Here is an 18518-nt window from a genome sequence, read left to right on the forward strand (position 1 = left end):
AAACTGTGCTAGTAATAATTAAATCATAGATGCTGTATACATAACACACCATTTTTTCGCTTGGATCTGATATGAATTGAAAACCTGTAGTAGCAATAGTAACAGTTGTAATTTGGTTCAGTACATACCTAAGCACCTATAACTAAGCACAGTCCTGGCAAAAAAAACCCCATTTATTTGTTTATTTATATTACATTTTTATCCTCTTATTTTTTTTATAAATAATACTTCTTTCTCCTATTTTTTCCCCACAAGAGCAGCACTGTGAGGTAGATTGGGCTGAGAGAGAATGAGTTGGCCAAGGTCATCCAACCAACATTCCTGGCTAAGGCAGGAGTAGAACTCATAGTCTCCTGCTTTCTAGGCCAACACATTAACCAGCACACCAAACTTGCTCTCAATAATATATAACTCTGAAAATAATATATAACTATAATTAGCATTAAAGCAATATAGTAATCCATAGGAAACATTTCCTTATGAAACCTTTCCTAATACTTTCCTAATGACTGTAATATAATTTTATAAGTATGGTAAGGAATGGAATTTCAAGCTTTCTAAATGCCAAAAGATCATATTGTAAATGTATTTCAAGGAAGAGTCAAACTACCCACCAAGCAAGGGAGACTATTTAATACAAGGAAAATTGACTTGACTTTGTATATGCAGACAAATGCATACAGGAGAATGAATGGTAATATTATATCCTAAATAACTGGGTGTTCTTATACATACAACCTGGGAGGTCAGTATCAGTTTGAACTTCTAACCAACCAATGTAGGGACTTGGAAAAAGAAGTGAGGGCCTAGCAAGAGATATACAGACCACATGAGGACATAGGGCAGAGTCAAGAAAGGACATTCATGGGGCTTTTTTAACTTTCTTGTGAGAAATTAGTTTGGAAATTCTTCATTTAACACGAAAATAGATGTTTTCTGGTTTTATTGGACACATTTCAAAATTGATTATAGATTCATAGTAATCCAAAAACTGTGGTACAGAATGAGCAGAATGTGTGTGTGTGTGTGTGTGTATGTATATATATACATACAGGGCGGGGCATAACCTTTTCCTAGGGGGTCACAGCAACACTTGTAATAACAACACAAATAATTCATACACCATTCGAAAGCCCATCAAAAACTGAGTTTATTGACACGATTTAATAGTCAGTATGACCACCATTAGCCCTTCGAACAGCATTCAAACGAGGTGGATAAGAACACAACAAATCTTCAAACAGTTCCGTTTGATTTTCCATATTTTTCAACACAGTTTCCAAATTCATTCTCAAAGTTTCAACCGAAACAAATTTAACTTTTAATAGCTCATTCAATTCAGTTTTTTATGGGCTTTAAAATGAGGTGTCGCGGAAGTTGTAAACTGCTGTCGATCTTGCTGTGACCCCCTAGGAAAAGGTTATGCCCCGCCCTGGAAAATCTGGAAAATCGAACGGAACTGTTTGAAGATTTGTTGTGTTCTTATCCACCTCGTTTGAATGCTGTTCGAAGGGCTAATGGTGGTCATACTGACTATTAAATCGTGTCAATAAACTCAGTTTTTGATGGGCTTTCGAATGGTGTATGAATTATTTGTGTTGTTATTACAAGTGTTGCTGTGACCCCCTAGGAAAAGGTTATGCCCCACCCTGTACAAACGGGGGTTGCAAAATCTAAATAAATAAATAAATAAACAAACAAACAAACAAATAAATAAATAAATAAATAAGTTGTATTTGTGCTGATAAATAAATAAAGGGAGACTAGTATAGATCCCTTTATTTATTTATCAGCACAAATACAACACAAATGTAACAAAGGCAACACTAAAAATATTGGGTTTCTGTCTGGATGGTCTCTTGTGAGGAGCCGATAGACAGAGAAAGGAAGCAGTAGGCTTCCTCCCATATTTGGGCATACCAGGGGTTGTGACACTAAACACACACACACACACACACAATTCTTGAACAGCAGGTAGCAAGTACAATTAGCACTTTTTCTTTCCTCCCATTTAAATCAAATATTCTGACAAGTAGAACATTAAGGGGAAACATTCAACAAACCTCATTCTACTGTTCGTCTAGTAGTTAAGCAGCAGCATAAAGACCAGGAGACCATGAGTTTTAGTCTTAGACATGAAAGCTGCCTGGATGACTTTGGGCCCATCACTCTGTCTCAGCTGATCTCACGAGTTCATTATTGTAGGGCAAATAGAAGGAGAAAGTATTAGATATGCTCACCACCTTTAGTTATTTATAAAAAATATCAAAGATGGGTGTATAAATACATAAACAAAATCAATTTCTACATTCACCATAGATAGCTATGAAGCATTGGATGGATTAACCTGAATTATTTATATCAGCCTTTCCCATATTGGTGCTTTCCAGAATGACTAAAACTACTAGGATTCAGTCAAAAACTGGAAGGCACTTGGCCTAAGAAAGTTTGCCCTATCAAAATTACAATTAAATAATTGTGGTTATTTCTATTTGTTATTCTTAACTGACTCCGGAATCTACAACAAAGGTGACGTTTTCCTTAGTATCTATCTAATCTATTCATTGTCTACATGAATTTGACACTTTAAAAATAAAAACATGATGCAGCTCATATTCTTTTTTCAGAGGATGTTTGTATTTGGTAAATAGGAACTAATAATTGAAACTTTGTGAAAGAAATGTTTAAATTTTAGGTTGTATCCTATCACTACCTGGGTGTAAATAAGCCCTATTACACATCACACATCACATCACATTACACACAGGAATGTACTGGAAAACATTAAAGGAGAAATATTAAACTTTGCATGACAATTCATGCTCAGGATTTGGAAAAGGATTACAGTATCTATTTCTTACATGTAATTTTCTGCTTTGGAAATATATGGTTAAATTAAATATGTTTTATATGCAGAACTGTGTGGTGATTAAATAAAAATAGAACATTAATGTAATGTACAATATTAAATCATCAATATGCAGCTATACATTAATAATGATAGATATACATTTTGCTGAATGCAAAAAAAGTATCTGTCTCCTAGATTTATGATGTGCTGCCTCCATATATCAAAATTAAACGGTAACTTATTTATATAAGTATGAATTCTGCTTTCAGAATGAAATATAAGCAATTCTTGGAGTAATCAAGCATAGCTAAGTATTTTCACATTTAACTATATTTTTCAAAAATCTGAATTTGGTTACACATTCCCAGATGATAAAAGAGTTGAAGTAAATAATCAACCTTGGTTCCAAAGGCTCAATGGGTTTGTAGTATTATTTATGCCAGAAAAATCATAAAAACTGTTATAAGATCAACCTCTAACATTGAAGAAAAGATGCCCAGAACCTTGCTAAGTTTGACTTTTAAAAAAAGGAACAGGAAAAAAAATCAAATTTTCTAGCCTTGTTTGGAGATACTATGAGGCATTTCCTAAGTGAGTTCATATAAAAGTACATTGGTAAAAGTATGTGATTTAAGTGAATAAAATCTAATGTTTCTATCCACCAATAGTAAGATCCAATGGATACAATCCATTCTGAAAGAATGCAGCTATCAATAGGTAGCAAATGGATAATTTTTGCCCAATTTAACTCTTACTATTATTCTAGCAATTTCTCAACTTCTGTAACACATTTTCAGAAGGAAAGGACATGCTTGCAAAATTGATTCTTTACTCTTCCCTCCAGTGGGATCTGTCACTGGATCGAAAATCAGAAGAAAAAAAAAGTATTTCCATCCACGGGAGCCAAATTCTGCACTTAACTGAAATCACAAGATGAAAGAAAAGAGAGAAAACCATGAGCATTCTATGGTAGTTGGAAAATAAACCATTTTTATTTAGAGAGACTCTTCAGCTTTCCAAAAGGGACACAAAATGACCCACACAAGCTTTTATTTAAAACAGCAGTGAATAAAAAGGGTGTAAATTAATAAAAGGAGACTGTATCATCATTACTGACATCCTGTTGCTCTGAATGTCAAAATCAAGAAATCAATTTATCCTGACTCTTCTTTGGAAAGGAAACCAAAATGTTGTTTCCTTTAAACAACACTTGGAAGTTTTGCTGGTATTATTGATACAGCTAAAGCCATTAAACTAAGCAAACGCTGGGATCTAGGTTCTCTAAATATTGTGGAACCCCAAGTACAACATCTAAACATGCCTGCTAAAGTTGCTGGGAATTGTTAGTAAATAACATTTGGAGATGTCCAAGTTTCTCACTAAACTGAATAACAGGTATTTCCAAGGGTTGGAGTAAAGGATAGAGACTAATTCCCAAAGCAAACATAAAACTGAAGTTCAAGATCTGTGTTTGTCAAAGATTCCTTTTTATACTTCTTGTAAAAGTTTTGATCATGCAGATATCCCTGTATAGCTGACTCTACAGCAGTGGTCCCCAACCCCCGGTCCGCGGACCGGTGCCGGGCCGTGGAGTACCTGGCACCGGGCCGCGCAGCGACCGGGGGCCATGATCACTGTTCCCTCTAAGTGAGCGTGGCTTGGTGGGTTTCGCGCACGTCGCAAAAAAAGCCCGCGCAGCAGATTAAAGCCCGCGCAGCAGATTGTAAAGCAAACGTGGGGAAGTCCTTTGCAGGCGGCTAGAACTGGCCGCCTGCAAAGGACCTCCCCAGACTTGTTTTGATGAGCCGCCAGTCCTCTTGCTTCTTCTCCTTCACCGGTAAAGCTCCCGCTGGCGCCCTGCCCATGGCAGTGGCAGTGCCTCTCCCTCCAAGCGGAGCACCTGAGCTGGCTCCCGCGTTATCCCTCCCCCTTCCTCCTCTGCCGTGCTTTTGAGGCCGCGGGAGCTAGTAGGAAAGCGGCAGAGGTGGAGGCAGGGATAACCCAGAGCCCAGCTGAGGTGCTCCGAGCGGAGGGGGAGGCACCACCGCTGCTGCCATGGGCGGAGCCGCCAGCAGGAGCTTTGCCGGTGAAGGAGAAGAAGCAAGAGGACTGGCGGCTTTGAAATGCAACCCCCTGGTCCCGCCGGCCGCGGATTTGATTCGGCATAAGTGGGGGCCAAACGCATGCTGAGCCGACTTTGCGCAGTGAGGTGGAGTAATTCAACCCCCCCAAAGAACGTGTGTGTGTGTGAGAGAGAGAGAGAGAATTGGATCAAAATTGGTGGCCAAAGGAATGGAGGGAGGGAAGGAAGGAAGGGAGGGAGGGAGGGAGGAAGGAAGGAAGCCCTGCCCCCTGTGAAAAAAACTGAAGATGGAGCAGTGAATGAATAAACCATAAAAGCAACAAACAGTTAATGCGTAAGTAAGCTGAGGAGCAAGTTCTCAACTAAGGAAGCAATATAAGAAAGAAATATAAAAAGCTCAATATGCCAAAACACTTATTTTAGTCTTCATTTAATTACTTGTATTGTAGTCTGATGTAACATCTTTTTAAAGTTAACGTTAGTTAGAAAAGATAGGGTACAAAACTTAAATAATAAAAAAATTGTACATTCATTTTGAAAAATAAATGCAATACTTGATTAATTTCATATCTTTATTTAAAATAGTTTTGGTTTAATCAAAACAATCTGATATATAAACAATCAATGTGTCGTCGCGAACAACGCCCCTCACCCCTGCGCGCGCTCAGCAGGCCACGGTAAAATTATCAAAGGCTGACTGGTCCGCGGCGATAAAAAGGTTGGGGACCACTGCTCTACAGTATAGACATAATGTACACAGACTTCATATAAATAGGGCTTAATTACTTCCAAGCCATCAATGTATCATCTGGACAAATCAACTCAAATAATTTTCATTTGCTTCTTCAAAAAATAAATTCAGTAATCAAAGTATATCATTACAATCCCTTGCTTTGAACCCATATTAAATATTTTTGCCTTTCCAGCTATTTTATCAGTGTCCAAGACAAAGAGTAAATAGAGATTCTGGAAAGTGTATATAACTCCCAGACCAGAGTTTCTCAAGCTTGGCAACATTAAGGTTCATGGAGTTCAATCCGCTGGCTAGGGAATTCTGAGTAGAGATTCTGGAAAGTGGCTATAACTCCCAGACCAGAATTTCTCAATCTCGGCAACATTAAGTGGAGTTCAATCTGCTGACTGGTGAATTCTGAAAGTTGAAGTCCATATATCTTAGTGTTGCTCAGTTTGAGAAACAGTGTCCTAGCCTTATGGCCTGCTTTTAAAGTCATTTGCTAATCTTTACCTTACTGTGCCCTGATTCTCCTGAACTGTGAGTAATTAGTTCTTGCTGTTTATCCCTAGCATTCAGTTACAGTTTGCCCTGGTCCTTCACAATTGAAAATGAAAAAGAGCTTCATTCTAAAATCAATCGTAGTTTTATTTCACTATTTGCCCCCATTTTTATCATTTAATGTATATACTTACTGAGTGTCTTGTCCATTTTTGCCTGAATCAAGAAACCAAGTCTCATTTTGGACTTCCTTAAATTTAAGGGACTTGTGCTGAAGGAAGGAAATGTGTTCTATGATCTAATGCAGGCGTGTCAAACTCGATTTCATTGAGAGCTGCATCAGGGTTGGGGGGGCAGGTCCTGGGGCGTCACTCATGTCAAGGGAGCCTGTGGTGGCCCAAGCGCTCTGCCAACGAAAACGGAGACCAGGAGGGCCGCTCCATTTTCACTGGCAAAGGCACTGCGGGCTGATTTTTCACTGTTTCTAGGCAGCCCCATGAACCAGATCTAAGCACTACATGGGCCGGATCCAGCCAGCGGGCCTTGAGTTTGACACCCCTGGTCTAATGCGTATCCACTGTTGTTTGCATAGATGATAGTCCTTTGCTAAATTACAGTCCATTAGAAAACTATGCCACTAGTATTTTTTTTTTGTAAATGTGGCATCAATAGTTTTCATAGTTAGTGTTTATTTCCATTTTGCTATCCTATTTTGGTATAAGGTAATGCATTTCACCCACATATAGATAAGTCAAAAATGCAAATATTTGTACTTTCCCTTTTTCCCCCCATTCTAGATTGATCAATGGGCAACAAGGAATTACTATAAACAGCTATAGTTCAAGATCATTTTTAAATTTCAACAATGTGACAGAAGAGCATTTTGGCAACTATACATGTGTCGCTGTCAACAAATTAGGCACAACCAATGCCAGCCTGCTTCTTAACCGTAAGTCCAGAAAAAATATGAGAAATGTTCATGTGGTAGGTTTCTTTTTTCTTCTTATCTCTCCTGAAGGGGGAAAAACTGTAATAGTTTGTGTAGTTCATGTTCTCTTTAGAAAATTTCTGATTTATACAGACTTTTCTGAGCATTTTTGCATTTCTTCAATAGATGTGTCCTGGACTGAAAGTATATCCTTAGTCTGCTCAGTTTCTACCTGAGTCTTGAGGCCAGAAGTCTTGCAATGTGATTACATCAGACCTTAGGATTAATTCAAATCTCTGGCAGGTTCATACATTGCTTTATGAGATATTTTTCCAGATGTAGTCCAATAATGAGCCATTAGATGACTAGTAGGCAGGCATTGTTTGGAATTCCTAAATGTTCTTTCATATACAGTCCATCTCATGGCATAATAATAGTATATACATCAAGATATTCACAAAGACCTTCAGCTTTTCCACCTGCTGTCCTAAGCAAGGAGAGTTTTGACGGCACCAATGTGGATTGATCACAAAATAAATTGTTAACACTTCACAGCATAGTTTCATAAGTGAGGGTAGAATGCTGGTGTACACTAAAGCAGTGGTGGGCCTACCGTAATGATGGTCAAAAGTTTTAACAATAAAAAGTGTGATATTAATTTTGAAGTGTGAACTCTGATACTGTAGCTGCTGCCACTTGCCATGTTATATACTTTATGTATAGCTCTTTTGGAATTCAATTAGTTGACAATAAGCAATTGACTGGCACATTTCACTGAGTGTTACAATAAATAGAATCTGATGGAAAAAACATTGCCTACCACTTTTAAATTAGACTTTGATTTCTTAATTAAAATGTGCATGAATAAAATAAAGTTGGTGATACATTAGGAAGATACAACAAATAATTGAGTGGTTGGAATAGAGTAATTAGAAAAGCTGCCAATACTAACTAAGAATACAGAGCCCCTGTTGGCCAACTATCTTTATTCCCCTGCAGTGTTACTATTGGTATATGAAGACAAAGTGATTTTATCATGATTCTGTCACAAAGCTTGCTGCAGCCCTGAAGCAACTGTTTCTGTTAATGTAGAAGACAGCACATTTCAGCTTTGGCAAAATTCCTACTATCTCAGAATCCAGCTAATTAACTGCTTCTGTTTGTGTTTCTTTAAAAGAATTTGAATACCTACGAAAGAACAACAGAGATTGCATCTCCTTTCACAAATTCTGTTCTAAGGATGTAAGATTATGCAGTCTCTGTGGTACTTCCAATGTTAAACAACTTACACGATGAACCTTGTTAACGGCAGAAGATTGAGTGTTAACTCATATATTTAAAATATATTTCTGACATTCACAGTGTAATTATGCCTGGCTTGTAAATTGAGTGCTGGGACAAAGTGTTCTGAAATAATAATAGAATATATAAAAATAAGTAATGAAAAATTGGTGGGAACATACGCGTTGAAAAAGTCATCAAAAATGGTCAGGTTAAAATATTGTGGAGATAGAGAGAGAGATAAAGAAAGAAAGAGAGAGAGAGAGAGAAAGAGAGAGAGAGAGAGAGAGAGGGAGAGAGAGAGAGAGAGAGAGAGAAACACTGTACTGCTAACAAGGACATACAAAACCTTTGCCAGACCAATCCTCAAATACAGCTCTTCTTCCTGGAATCCACACTGTATTTTGGACATTAATACAATCGAGTGGCTCCAAAGACATTTCACAAGAAGTGTACTCAACTCCTCTGCTCACAATAGAATACCTTATGCCACCAGGATTGAAATTTTGGGCTTGGATAACCTTGAATAACTCACCTACGGTCTGACCTAAGCATAGTACACAAAATTGTCTGCTACAACATCCTACCTGTCAACAACTACTTCAGCTTCTACTGCAATAATACACCGGCAAACAATAAATACAAACTCAAGGTGAACCGTTACAAACTCGATTCAGCAATAGAGTGGTCAATGCCTGGAATGCTCTACCTGACTCTGTTGTTACTTCCTCTAATCCCCATAGGTTTAACCTTAACTGTCTACGGTGTACCTCACACCATTCCTAAGAGATCTTTAAGGGGCGTGCATAAGCACACCGTCATGCCTACCATCCCTGTCTTACTGTCCCCACTTTTTGTACTCATTTCATGTGCTCATGTCATGTTTATACTTATAACTGTTATCCCGTACATGTTTGACAAACTAAATAAATAAATAAAATAAAAATAAATAGTTTTTAGTATCAGATATTTTTTCTGACAAAACTGAAAAAGAAATGACCATTTTATTTGCTATTTCAGAGAATTCACAACACTACAGAGTAGAATTTACCACTATGAAGTCAGAATACAAACTGAATCTCGGTATTCTTGATGAAGCTTAACAGATCTTAATGCCTAGAGCAGTGATGACGAACATTTTTTTGGCTCCCGTGCCAAAAGCGGGGGCAGCACAGGGAGGTCGTGCGTGGACATGCCATACCCATAATGCTATGCATGCAAACCCCCCTCCCCGTGTGCATGTGTGCCCGGCCAGCAACACACACACACACACGGCTTTTGGCACAGTTTCTTTGCCCTCCCCAGTCTCCAGAGGTTTTCTAGGAGCTTGGGGAGGGCGAAAACAGCCTTCCCCATCCCAACCCCGGATGCCCTCCAGGGGTCTCAGGAGCTTCCCTGAGGACAAAAAATGGACCTAAGGAAAAACTAAGGAAGTCACTTCCGGTTTGCTCGTAAGGCCGGTTTTTGCCCTCCGGAGCCTTCAGTGAAGCCTCCTGAAGGCCCCCGAAGCCTCCAGAGGGCAAAAAATGGCCTCAAAAGAAGACTGAAGTCTTTTAATTAACAGGGCAGTGCCTTGCATGCCCTAACAAATGGCTCCACGTGCCACCTGTGGTAGTCATAATAGGTTCAGCATCACGGGCCTAGAGGATAAATATCCAACAACTACAGGAATTAAACTTTACACCTATCTGTTCAGAGTAATAATAGAGGTTATTTAGTATTAATTGCCAAAAACCACAGAAATGTGGCTTATTTTACAAAGAAGACGATCTCAGCAATAGAACAGATACGATGAAGTGTTTTTCCAGAATCTTTCCTGTGAGTGTGAAGTCTGTTCAGAACATGGATGGACAATTTGTGGCAAAGTAAACAAGCTATCAGCAGCCAAAATAAATTCCAAGTACTACAGATATCTTATAGTGCCATGAGTAAAGTAACTAGATGAAATATTCTAATTAATTGTGACTAATCCATCATCTCTATTCCAAAAATATCCTTTTTGAAATACATTGTCTGTACTTCAAACACATGCTTCCAGCTCTGTAGGGTTTCAGAGAAAACCATTTTAAGCTTATGGGCGTGTACTCTGGATAGTCCCATCCTGCCATCTAGGGGTTTATTTGAAATATTTCCATTGTTTACTTGCAGCTTTCTCTACAAAGTTTGTTCTCCTCATGTATATGGGAAATTTGTCTATACTATAGATAAAGGCACACATATTGTGATTCATTAAACCCATTCTCCCAATTTTTGCAAGCACTTCTATGCTACCTATCCAAGATAAAATGCACAGGTTTTTTTTTAGTCTTTTAAGTGAGACAAAGAATGAAGGAGCCAAGTCTCATTTAAATATGCAAACTGTGCTTTTGAAATAGCAGAGTGTCAAAACCAAGTGAAAAGCACTTCCTTAAAAATAAGGCTAAACTTAACTTCCATTTCCAAAGCTCCAATTTTAATCATTTGTCAAATGCAAAGAAATTGCAGTTTTTCAGTTAAATATTTGTATAAATGACCACATCTACAGTACATTCAAACTGCCTAAAACTGCAAATACCATATCGTTGTATGTCAGGATACTGAATGCATGGTCAGACAAACAAAATCCTTGAAAGGGATATTTGTTATGGGCTAGGTGTTTCTACATTTTCTCTGTATTAGAATCATAAGATTGCAATCTAGGATTGTTTGGCCCTTTGTTCAAAAGGAGCCTCTGTTTGAGATGAAAGCTCTTCAGCTTATTCAACATAATATTCATGATTTCCCCTGTTCCCACTCTCAAACTTTCTTCAGGTGCCTCTGCATACTATTCTGAAATGTGTCAAGAGTTTGTTGCAGAAATATCAAATCCAGAAAGCACATACAGATAAATGATTCAGATGGATTCATTAACTTATTTATATACATAATAACAGATGAATAAATGTACAATACCAATAATAGATTCTTTGAAGGTGGTAGAAGTTACAAGCAGAACACAAGCAGGAGAGAAAAGTTAATTTCAGAGTTCCGATTAGACAGAGCTTAATAAGGACAGAGTAGTTTCAGTTTCAATTCTCAGCTAAGCCAGCCCAGACTCTAAGCTTAAATTTCTGTTTCCAAGACAGCCCTCATTGGCTGACCCAGTTGCTCTGCCTATTCATTGGCTGATCTATTCCAGTCTATGAATATTCATACTCTGACAAAATGCTTTCATAAAACACCGAAGATTAATAGGTTTCCCCACTCCACAGAATAGTGGAACTGCAAAGTCTAAGAAAGCTCTATCTTACTGCCTCTAGATTAAAGGATAATTAGAATTCCCTCTAAAAATGATAGTCTGTTTTTGCATTGATCCGTTGAATCCATTGTGTAATGTCACACATTTCAGCAGGTAACAGCACCTGGATGACCATGTCTGAGTTGTCAACTAAACTGAAATGAGCTTGGTTAGTATTAGGAAGGGAGAATCTCAGGAATCTTAGCTGGGAAATTAAAAAGCATTCCCAAAGAAGATAGCAGCAACTAATATTGCCCCTGTTGTAGTATATTTTGGTTTAATTTTAATTTTGTTCACAATTCTATCTGAAAAATATAATAATTTGGCAGTGGTATGTCATATATTTCAGATATTTGGCCTACATTGAATAAGTTGAGAATTACTGTCTTAGCCAAACAAAAGCAATTGTACATGATATTTTAAAGAGAATTCAGCTATATATTCCAAAGTGTTTATCACTGCAGAATGCTAAAATGTCATTAAGCAGCTGTCACAGACTCATTTTAATGTTGGATTATGTGATCTGTTTGTATACCTATCATATGTTTTCAGCTCTTTGGAGATGAAAGGTGTAATAGAAATGTTGAAATATGGTAATAATGCTGGTGAAATGTAAATACCATGTTGCCTTGAACATCTGCTTTAGCGAAAGAGGAAAGAAATGATTCTTTTTACATCATGAAGAAAATGCTTTTCATTTTCCAACTAATGTAAGGTTCAGCAACAAACAGAATTTTTTAATCAAATCAAATTTAGGGAGAATATACATTTGCTGTAATTTGTCATCTGAAAGAATGGAAAGAAGGAAAGATGAATATTCTATAAATGGAGGCAGCATCAGAGGTGGATTCCTACCGGTTCAGCCTGGTTCGGCCAAACCGGTAGTGGTATGGCAGCCTGCCACACCCCCAAACTGGTTCCGCGGTCACTGCCGTGGCCATCTTGTCTTTGAGTTCTGCGTATGGACAGAACAATTTTAATTTAACTGTGCATGCATGCGCAGTGCGCATCCAGCACACACATGAGTAAACTGGCAGTAAGGCCAGCCAGAACCCACCCCTGGGCAGCATAGTGTGCCTCTGTTTGGAAAGAGGTAAGATGCTGAAACTAGCATCTAAAAAGAAAGGACTCACATTTTAGAAGCTCTTTTTTGTTGAAAAAAAGTCTCTGTGGCTCTAGCCCAAAGACCCTCTGACCTCCAGCCACACACCCTGGATGAACATCAAGTGAGAGCTGAATTGAAGGCTGTAAATCCCAACAAAGCGGCAGGTCCAGACGGGGTGTTGGGAAAAGTGGTAAAAACCTGTGCTGACCAATTAACAGGGGTCCTGACAAGGATTTTTAACCTTTCCCTGCAACAGGCTAGAGTCCCATCATGCTTGAAAGCAGCCACAATTATCCCAGTTCCAAAGAAAGCAGCTATAAAAAGCTTGAATGACTATAGACCCATTGCACTGACGTCTATAGTGATGAAGTGCTTTGAGAGACTGGTCCTACAACACCTCAGGTCCTGTCTTCCACCAAATTTTGATCAACACCAGTTTGTTTATAAAAGCAACAGATCGACAGGATAATCCATCACCACTGCTCTACATATTGCACTGAGCCACCTTGAGAAATCTGGGAATTATGTCAGAATGCTTTTTATAGACTATAGCTCAGCCTTTAACACCATCTTACCAGGAATTCTCATTGAAAAGATGACTGACCTGAATTTCCTTCCCCTCACTTGTGAATGGATCAAAGACTTCTTGACAGATCGTCCACAAATAGTAAGGGTTGGGTCCTTTACATCTTCCACGCTGAAGCTCCGCACAGGCTCCCCTCAGGGCAGTGTGCTCAGCCCCTATCTGTACTTGCTGTATACATATGACTGCATATCCTCTGATCCATCCAACATCATAATAAAGTTTGCAGACAACATAACAGTTCTGGGTCTCATAACTGGAGAGGACAAATCAGCATACAGAGAAGTAGTCCAGAAGGTATCCGCATGGTGCTCAAGAAACAACTTACATCTAAATACTAGTAAGACAAAGGAGATGGTGCTAGATTTCCAGAAGCACAGAGAGGAACCTGCCCCACTGTATATCAAGGGAGGCTGTGTGGAGAGGATTTCCTGCTTTAAATTCTTGGGAATGCTTATTAGTCAAGGTCTCACCTAGAAAAACAGCACGTCTCTGGTGATTGGAAAGGCCCAACAGAGACTTCATTTCCTTAGAGTCCTGTGAAAAAATCAGGTGGAACAATGACTGATGACCACCATAGAAAGTGTCCTCACATATTGTATTATGGTATGGTATGCTGGTTTAACAGTTGCAGATAGGAAGGCACTACAGAGAGTGATCAATTTGGCACAAGAAACAATTGGTTGCCCTCTGACACCACTGGATGACATCGCCAGATCTCACTGCTTTAGCAGAGTAAGGAAGATACTCAGAGATGATTCACATCCTGGTCAGTGTCTCTTTGCACTTCTACCATCAGGCAGAAGACATCAAAGTATAGCCATCTGAACAAATAGGCTTTTATCCTTGGGCTGTGAGACTTTTAAATACAACCACAATCACTCCTTGCACATGCTAGTTTTTTTTTTCTTTCTCTTTCTTTTTCATTTCTGTTATAAGTTTGCACCAGTGAGGTTAAAACCAATTTTGTTGTATTTAAGTCCAATGACAATAAAGATTATACTTATACTTATTATGCACAGTTCATTCCTTCTTATGATTATACATTTTTCTGTTGAGAATTTTGTGTGAAAATGGGTAGCAAACATATAGTATCTTTCATAAAATCAGTACTACTGACCTGAATGTTTTTTTCTAATTCTTTGCTGCCATGTTTTATATGAACAGTAATACAAACCCAAAATTAAAATGTACAAATTCTAAATGTCTTGTAGTTTGAAAAGATTATTTCCATCACATCCACTTAACGACTGTTTTGATTTGCAACCAGAACAAATCCTATGTATATTTATATAAGCTTAGTGAATAGTTTAGCTTAGTGCAAGCTTAGATTTGATGCAATCTACTCCCCGATAAATACATGTATATAGGATTGTAGCCTAAGTTCTTCTTTTTTAGAAAAAAACCTCAATGTTCTATAGACGGAGCTTAATTATAAAAACAATATTTATACCTAATAGCAATGTATGTGTTTTGTTATTCTTTCATTTTCTTTAATTATTATTATTAATTTCAGTGCAACACAGTCTAGAATTCTAGTGCTATATTTATGAATGTGATACTTGAAATGCTTTTGTCAAAGAAATACATTGATAATGTAGTTCAGTGTGTCTATGTCTCATTAATCTTTCTGGCCATTTGCATAGCTCATGACACCAGTGATCTATTTAATGTTGCATAGATTCACTTAGATGGAAAGTGATTCCTTTGGTTGAATGATTCCCTTTGACTGAAAAAAACAACTACAGACTAAAAACTTAATATATCATATATTATTTATCTGTGTGCAGATGATGGTCAATGAAACACGTAAAAAGTCAGGAGCTATTTCTACTCTGTAGTCTGTAAATATTCTGATTCTCTTCATATGCTTCAGGTGAGAGTGTTAAAGAACTAAAAACTAAAGATTTCAGTTCTTCAGCTCTAGTGTGACTGCTTTTGGAAAGGGAAGACATGTTTTTCCAGATTAGAATCTTACAATGGATACTTGGTTTGGATGCACAAATATTTCTAGATATTGTAGCAGTAGTTTTGTTTTTATTAGGACCATGCAACGCTACACTTCTGTTGTGTAATTCAGAAATAGGGGAGATATTATGCTCATCCCCAAATGTTTTTGTTTGCTTTTTAAATTACCTTTAGGCCTTTGGCTCAAATAATATCTTAACTATGAGAAGAAGAGGATATTGATTTAAGATTTTTTTCCAAGTTTATAATTATAAATTATATAAACATGTTTCTTCTTTTTCTTGTTTGACCTTGGAAATAGTATTTTCCACTACACACAGTTCTATTTTGCCCTAACAAAAGAACTATTATTATGATGGTATATTAAGCAGCAGTGACGTGCAGTGAGGGGAGGCAAGGGAGGAAGGGCCTCACCACTGTCATCATGAAAAGAAAAAAAAATTAAAAGAAAAAAGGCTGAGGTAGTTGCTGCCAGAGACACAGTGGATGACTCTGCTTAGTGCTTAACTGTTTAAAAAAAGCCTCTAAAAAAGTGCCCTCTGCAGGAGGCGGCGGGAGAACCACGTGCCTCATTTAGTCTATCTTTATGATCACTCGAGCCGAGTTAAGCAAGGGTTAAAAGCCAAAAAATTCCTTATGTAGATGAAGCACATGGTTCTCTCGCCTCCTCCTGTAGAGGGCACTTTTTTTAGAGGCTTTTTTTAAACAGTTAAGCAGAGTCATCCATTGAAGATTCTGGCAACAGCTAACCCAGCCTGACCTCAGCAGCTCTTGCCTTTTTCTTTTTACATTTTTTACATTTTCATCATGGCAGACAAGAGCAGAGTTGAAATCCTCTGTGACACAGCTGGAAAAGGTATGTGGGTCGGAGGGAGGGGGGAGGAATTCAAAATTAATGTAATTAATTAATGTGTGTGTGTGTGTTTGTGTTTACCCGCCTCTCCTGGCGCGCAGGCTGGCACTTTATTTTTTATGTGGGACATAGCGGCCGGCAGGGCTTTTGGACATAGCAGCAGGCTAGGGTTTTAATTTGGACATAGCGGCAGGGTGGCTTTTGCCTTTACCATAGATAAAAGCAGCTGATCTGCCTATTCCTGAAGCTGCCACGTTTATTTGTTTAATATAACACAGCACCGGCCTCGGGTTCTCCTAGTGCTTTTTGGAAGGGCCCATTGCTCACTCGACTGTGCCGGAGGACCCTTGCCGACTCTTCCACCTCCCACGTTTCCTATCTCGCCTTCCCCCTCCAAAAACCTCATGGCCTGGGGGGCCTGGCTCCAGGTGTCCAGAAGACAAGTGCCATCGAGTAGGACGTGTCCCGCTGTATGGCAGACATGGCGGCAGGGTTTTAAATTCCCGCCGCCATGTCCGCCATACAGCGTGATGCGTTCTGCTCTGTGGCGGACATAGCGGCAGGGTTTTAAATTCCCGGCGCCATGTCCGCCATACAGCGGGATGGTGGACACGGCGCCGGGACTTTAAAGCCCTGCTGCCGTGTCCGCCATAGAGCGGCTTTTGCCCTCACCGCACGTCACTGCTAAGCAGTGTTACCTAAAATATCAAGGATAGAAAAGCCAGAACACAATCAAACTACCATATACTAACAATGGCTTTTGAAACTGTCACAGATTTAATCTCAACTATTTTGAGAAGCTGACATAGTAAAAAGATCGTGTAATTTAAAAACCTTTTGGGATGTTTTGTTTCCCAGTTTAAATTTCTTGCAAATGTTGTATCTTTCCTTTAAAAAAAATTGCTTAGTCATTCTAGGGGCCAAACCTATCGGTGCTAGATAATAGAAAAACAGAGATGCTTTCCTGATCCATATTTTATTTGGGAATGAAGAGGAATGGGGTATTCTTCTTTGACCATACAATTTAAGTTTAGCTACCTCTAAATCAAGAATCTAGCCACAAAGAAAACTGAGTGATTCTCATACAGATCTACATTTTAATCTGTTCTAGATGCATGTAAATAACAAGTTCTTAATTTGATAAAGATATAATGGCTTCATTGATATTGTTTACATATGATATCTCTGCTGTATCAAATAGTCTCTCTCTCTCTCCTTCTCTCTCCCCCTCTTTCTCTCCTTTCCTCTCTCTCTCTCTCTCCAGAGATTATATGAAATACAGGTGGTCCTTGCTAATAAGGTTCTAAAACTGAATATTTTTAAAATAATTTATTTGTAAAGTGAACTTGGAAAAAAAACATTCACTCTGCCTCATACATAGAATGGAGATATTCTGACAATTTTATAAACATCTATGGCAGAGTTTGCTAGCTTGTTTGTTTTTTTTTAAACTCCCTGATCTCACTGAGTACTGTAAGCCTTTTTGCCATCTCTGTGAAAGAAAGGCTGTCTCCAGGGAAATTTGGTTTAAATCACTTCTGTGTCAACCAATAGCCTACTCTTTCCTAGCTCTGCTCATTTCACAGTTGCTAACCATAAATACAGATCATGATGATATTGGACTACTATTTTATTATGTACTATCAGATTCAGACTGTAGAAGACTGTAGATTTTTGTTCATTTTTGTCCTTGATTTGTTTTGTTGTAATTTTCAACAGGAAATTAAATCACAGTTCCAAATTATAATTGTAATGATGTTTTCCATTAGACTTTAGAATACATTGCAGCATAAAAATCAACCACAAATACATAAAACAGACAACTTGAAAAAGTACTTATATAGCATTTTTGTTTGAATAAAAAAGCATTAAGTTCTTTTATAATTTGCACTTCAGTAGTTCTGCAGAATCCTGAAATGAAAACCAATATATTGTCCCATATTATAGATAACATACCAAGGCCAGAAGATTAAACCTTGTAAATATCATCTAGTGAATTCGTGAAGTGCATAAGCTTTGAACCAACGTTAAATCCATACTTCTCTACTCTGAACTACACTGATTCTAACTATTGTTTGAGTGAATTCAATATTTGCCACTAAAGTCAAAGGCAAATAATGAACAATAGAATTTTGCCCTCATAAGGGGTTCCAAGACTGGAAATTTCTAGAAATTCAGATTTCTTCCAAGTTGCTGTTATCAAGACAACTATAGCACAGCTATCAAATGTTGTGTCATGTTGCTCTCACGTGATGTTTCCCTAGACGAGTTCAAATCACCAGGACCAGACAGATTACATCCCAGGGTTCTAAAGGAACTGGCAGATGAGATCTCAGAACCACTGAACTATATCTTTCAGAGATCCTGGAGCACCAG

At 38.2% G+C, this 18518-nt stretch overlaps 1 protein-coding gene across 2 annotated transcripts in view; it reads left to right on the forward strand.

Annotated features, from left to right (window-relative positions):
- Nucleotides 1–18518, forward strand: part of NEGR1 (neuronal growth regulator 1) — a 531321-nt gene that overhangs the window by 414303 nt on the left and 98500 nt on the right. For both annotated transcript variants that reach the window (XM_087719471.1, XM_087719472.1), the window contains exon 6: nt 6966–7117. In XM_087719471.1, coding sequence (XP_087575597.1) covers nt 6966–7117 — 152 coding nt within the window. The remainder of the gene's footprint in view (nt 1–6965; nt 7118–18518) is intronic.

Source organism: Thamnophis sirtalis, unplaced genomic scaffold, assembly GCF_051295495.1.
Source record: "Thamnophis sirtalis isolate CommonGarterSnake01/CBP01778 unplaced genomic scaffold, rThaSir2_p1.2 scaffold_7, whole genome shotgun sequence".
NCBI classification, from domain to species: Eukaryota; Metazoa; Chordata; class Lepidosauria; order Squamata; family Natricidae; genus Thamnophis; species Thamnophis sirtalis.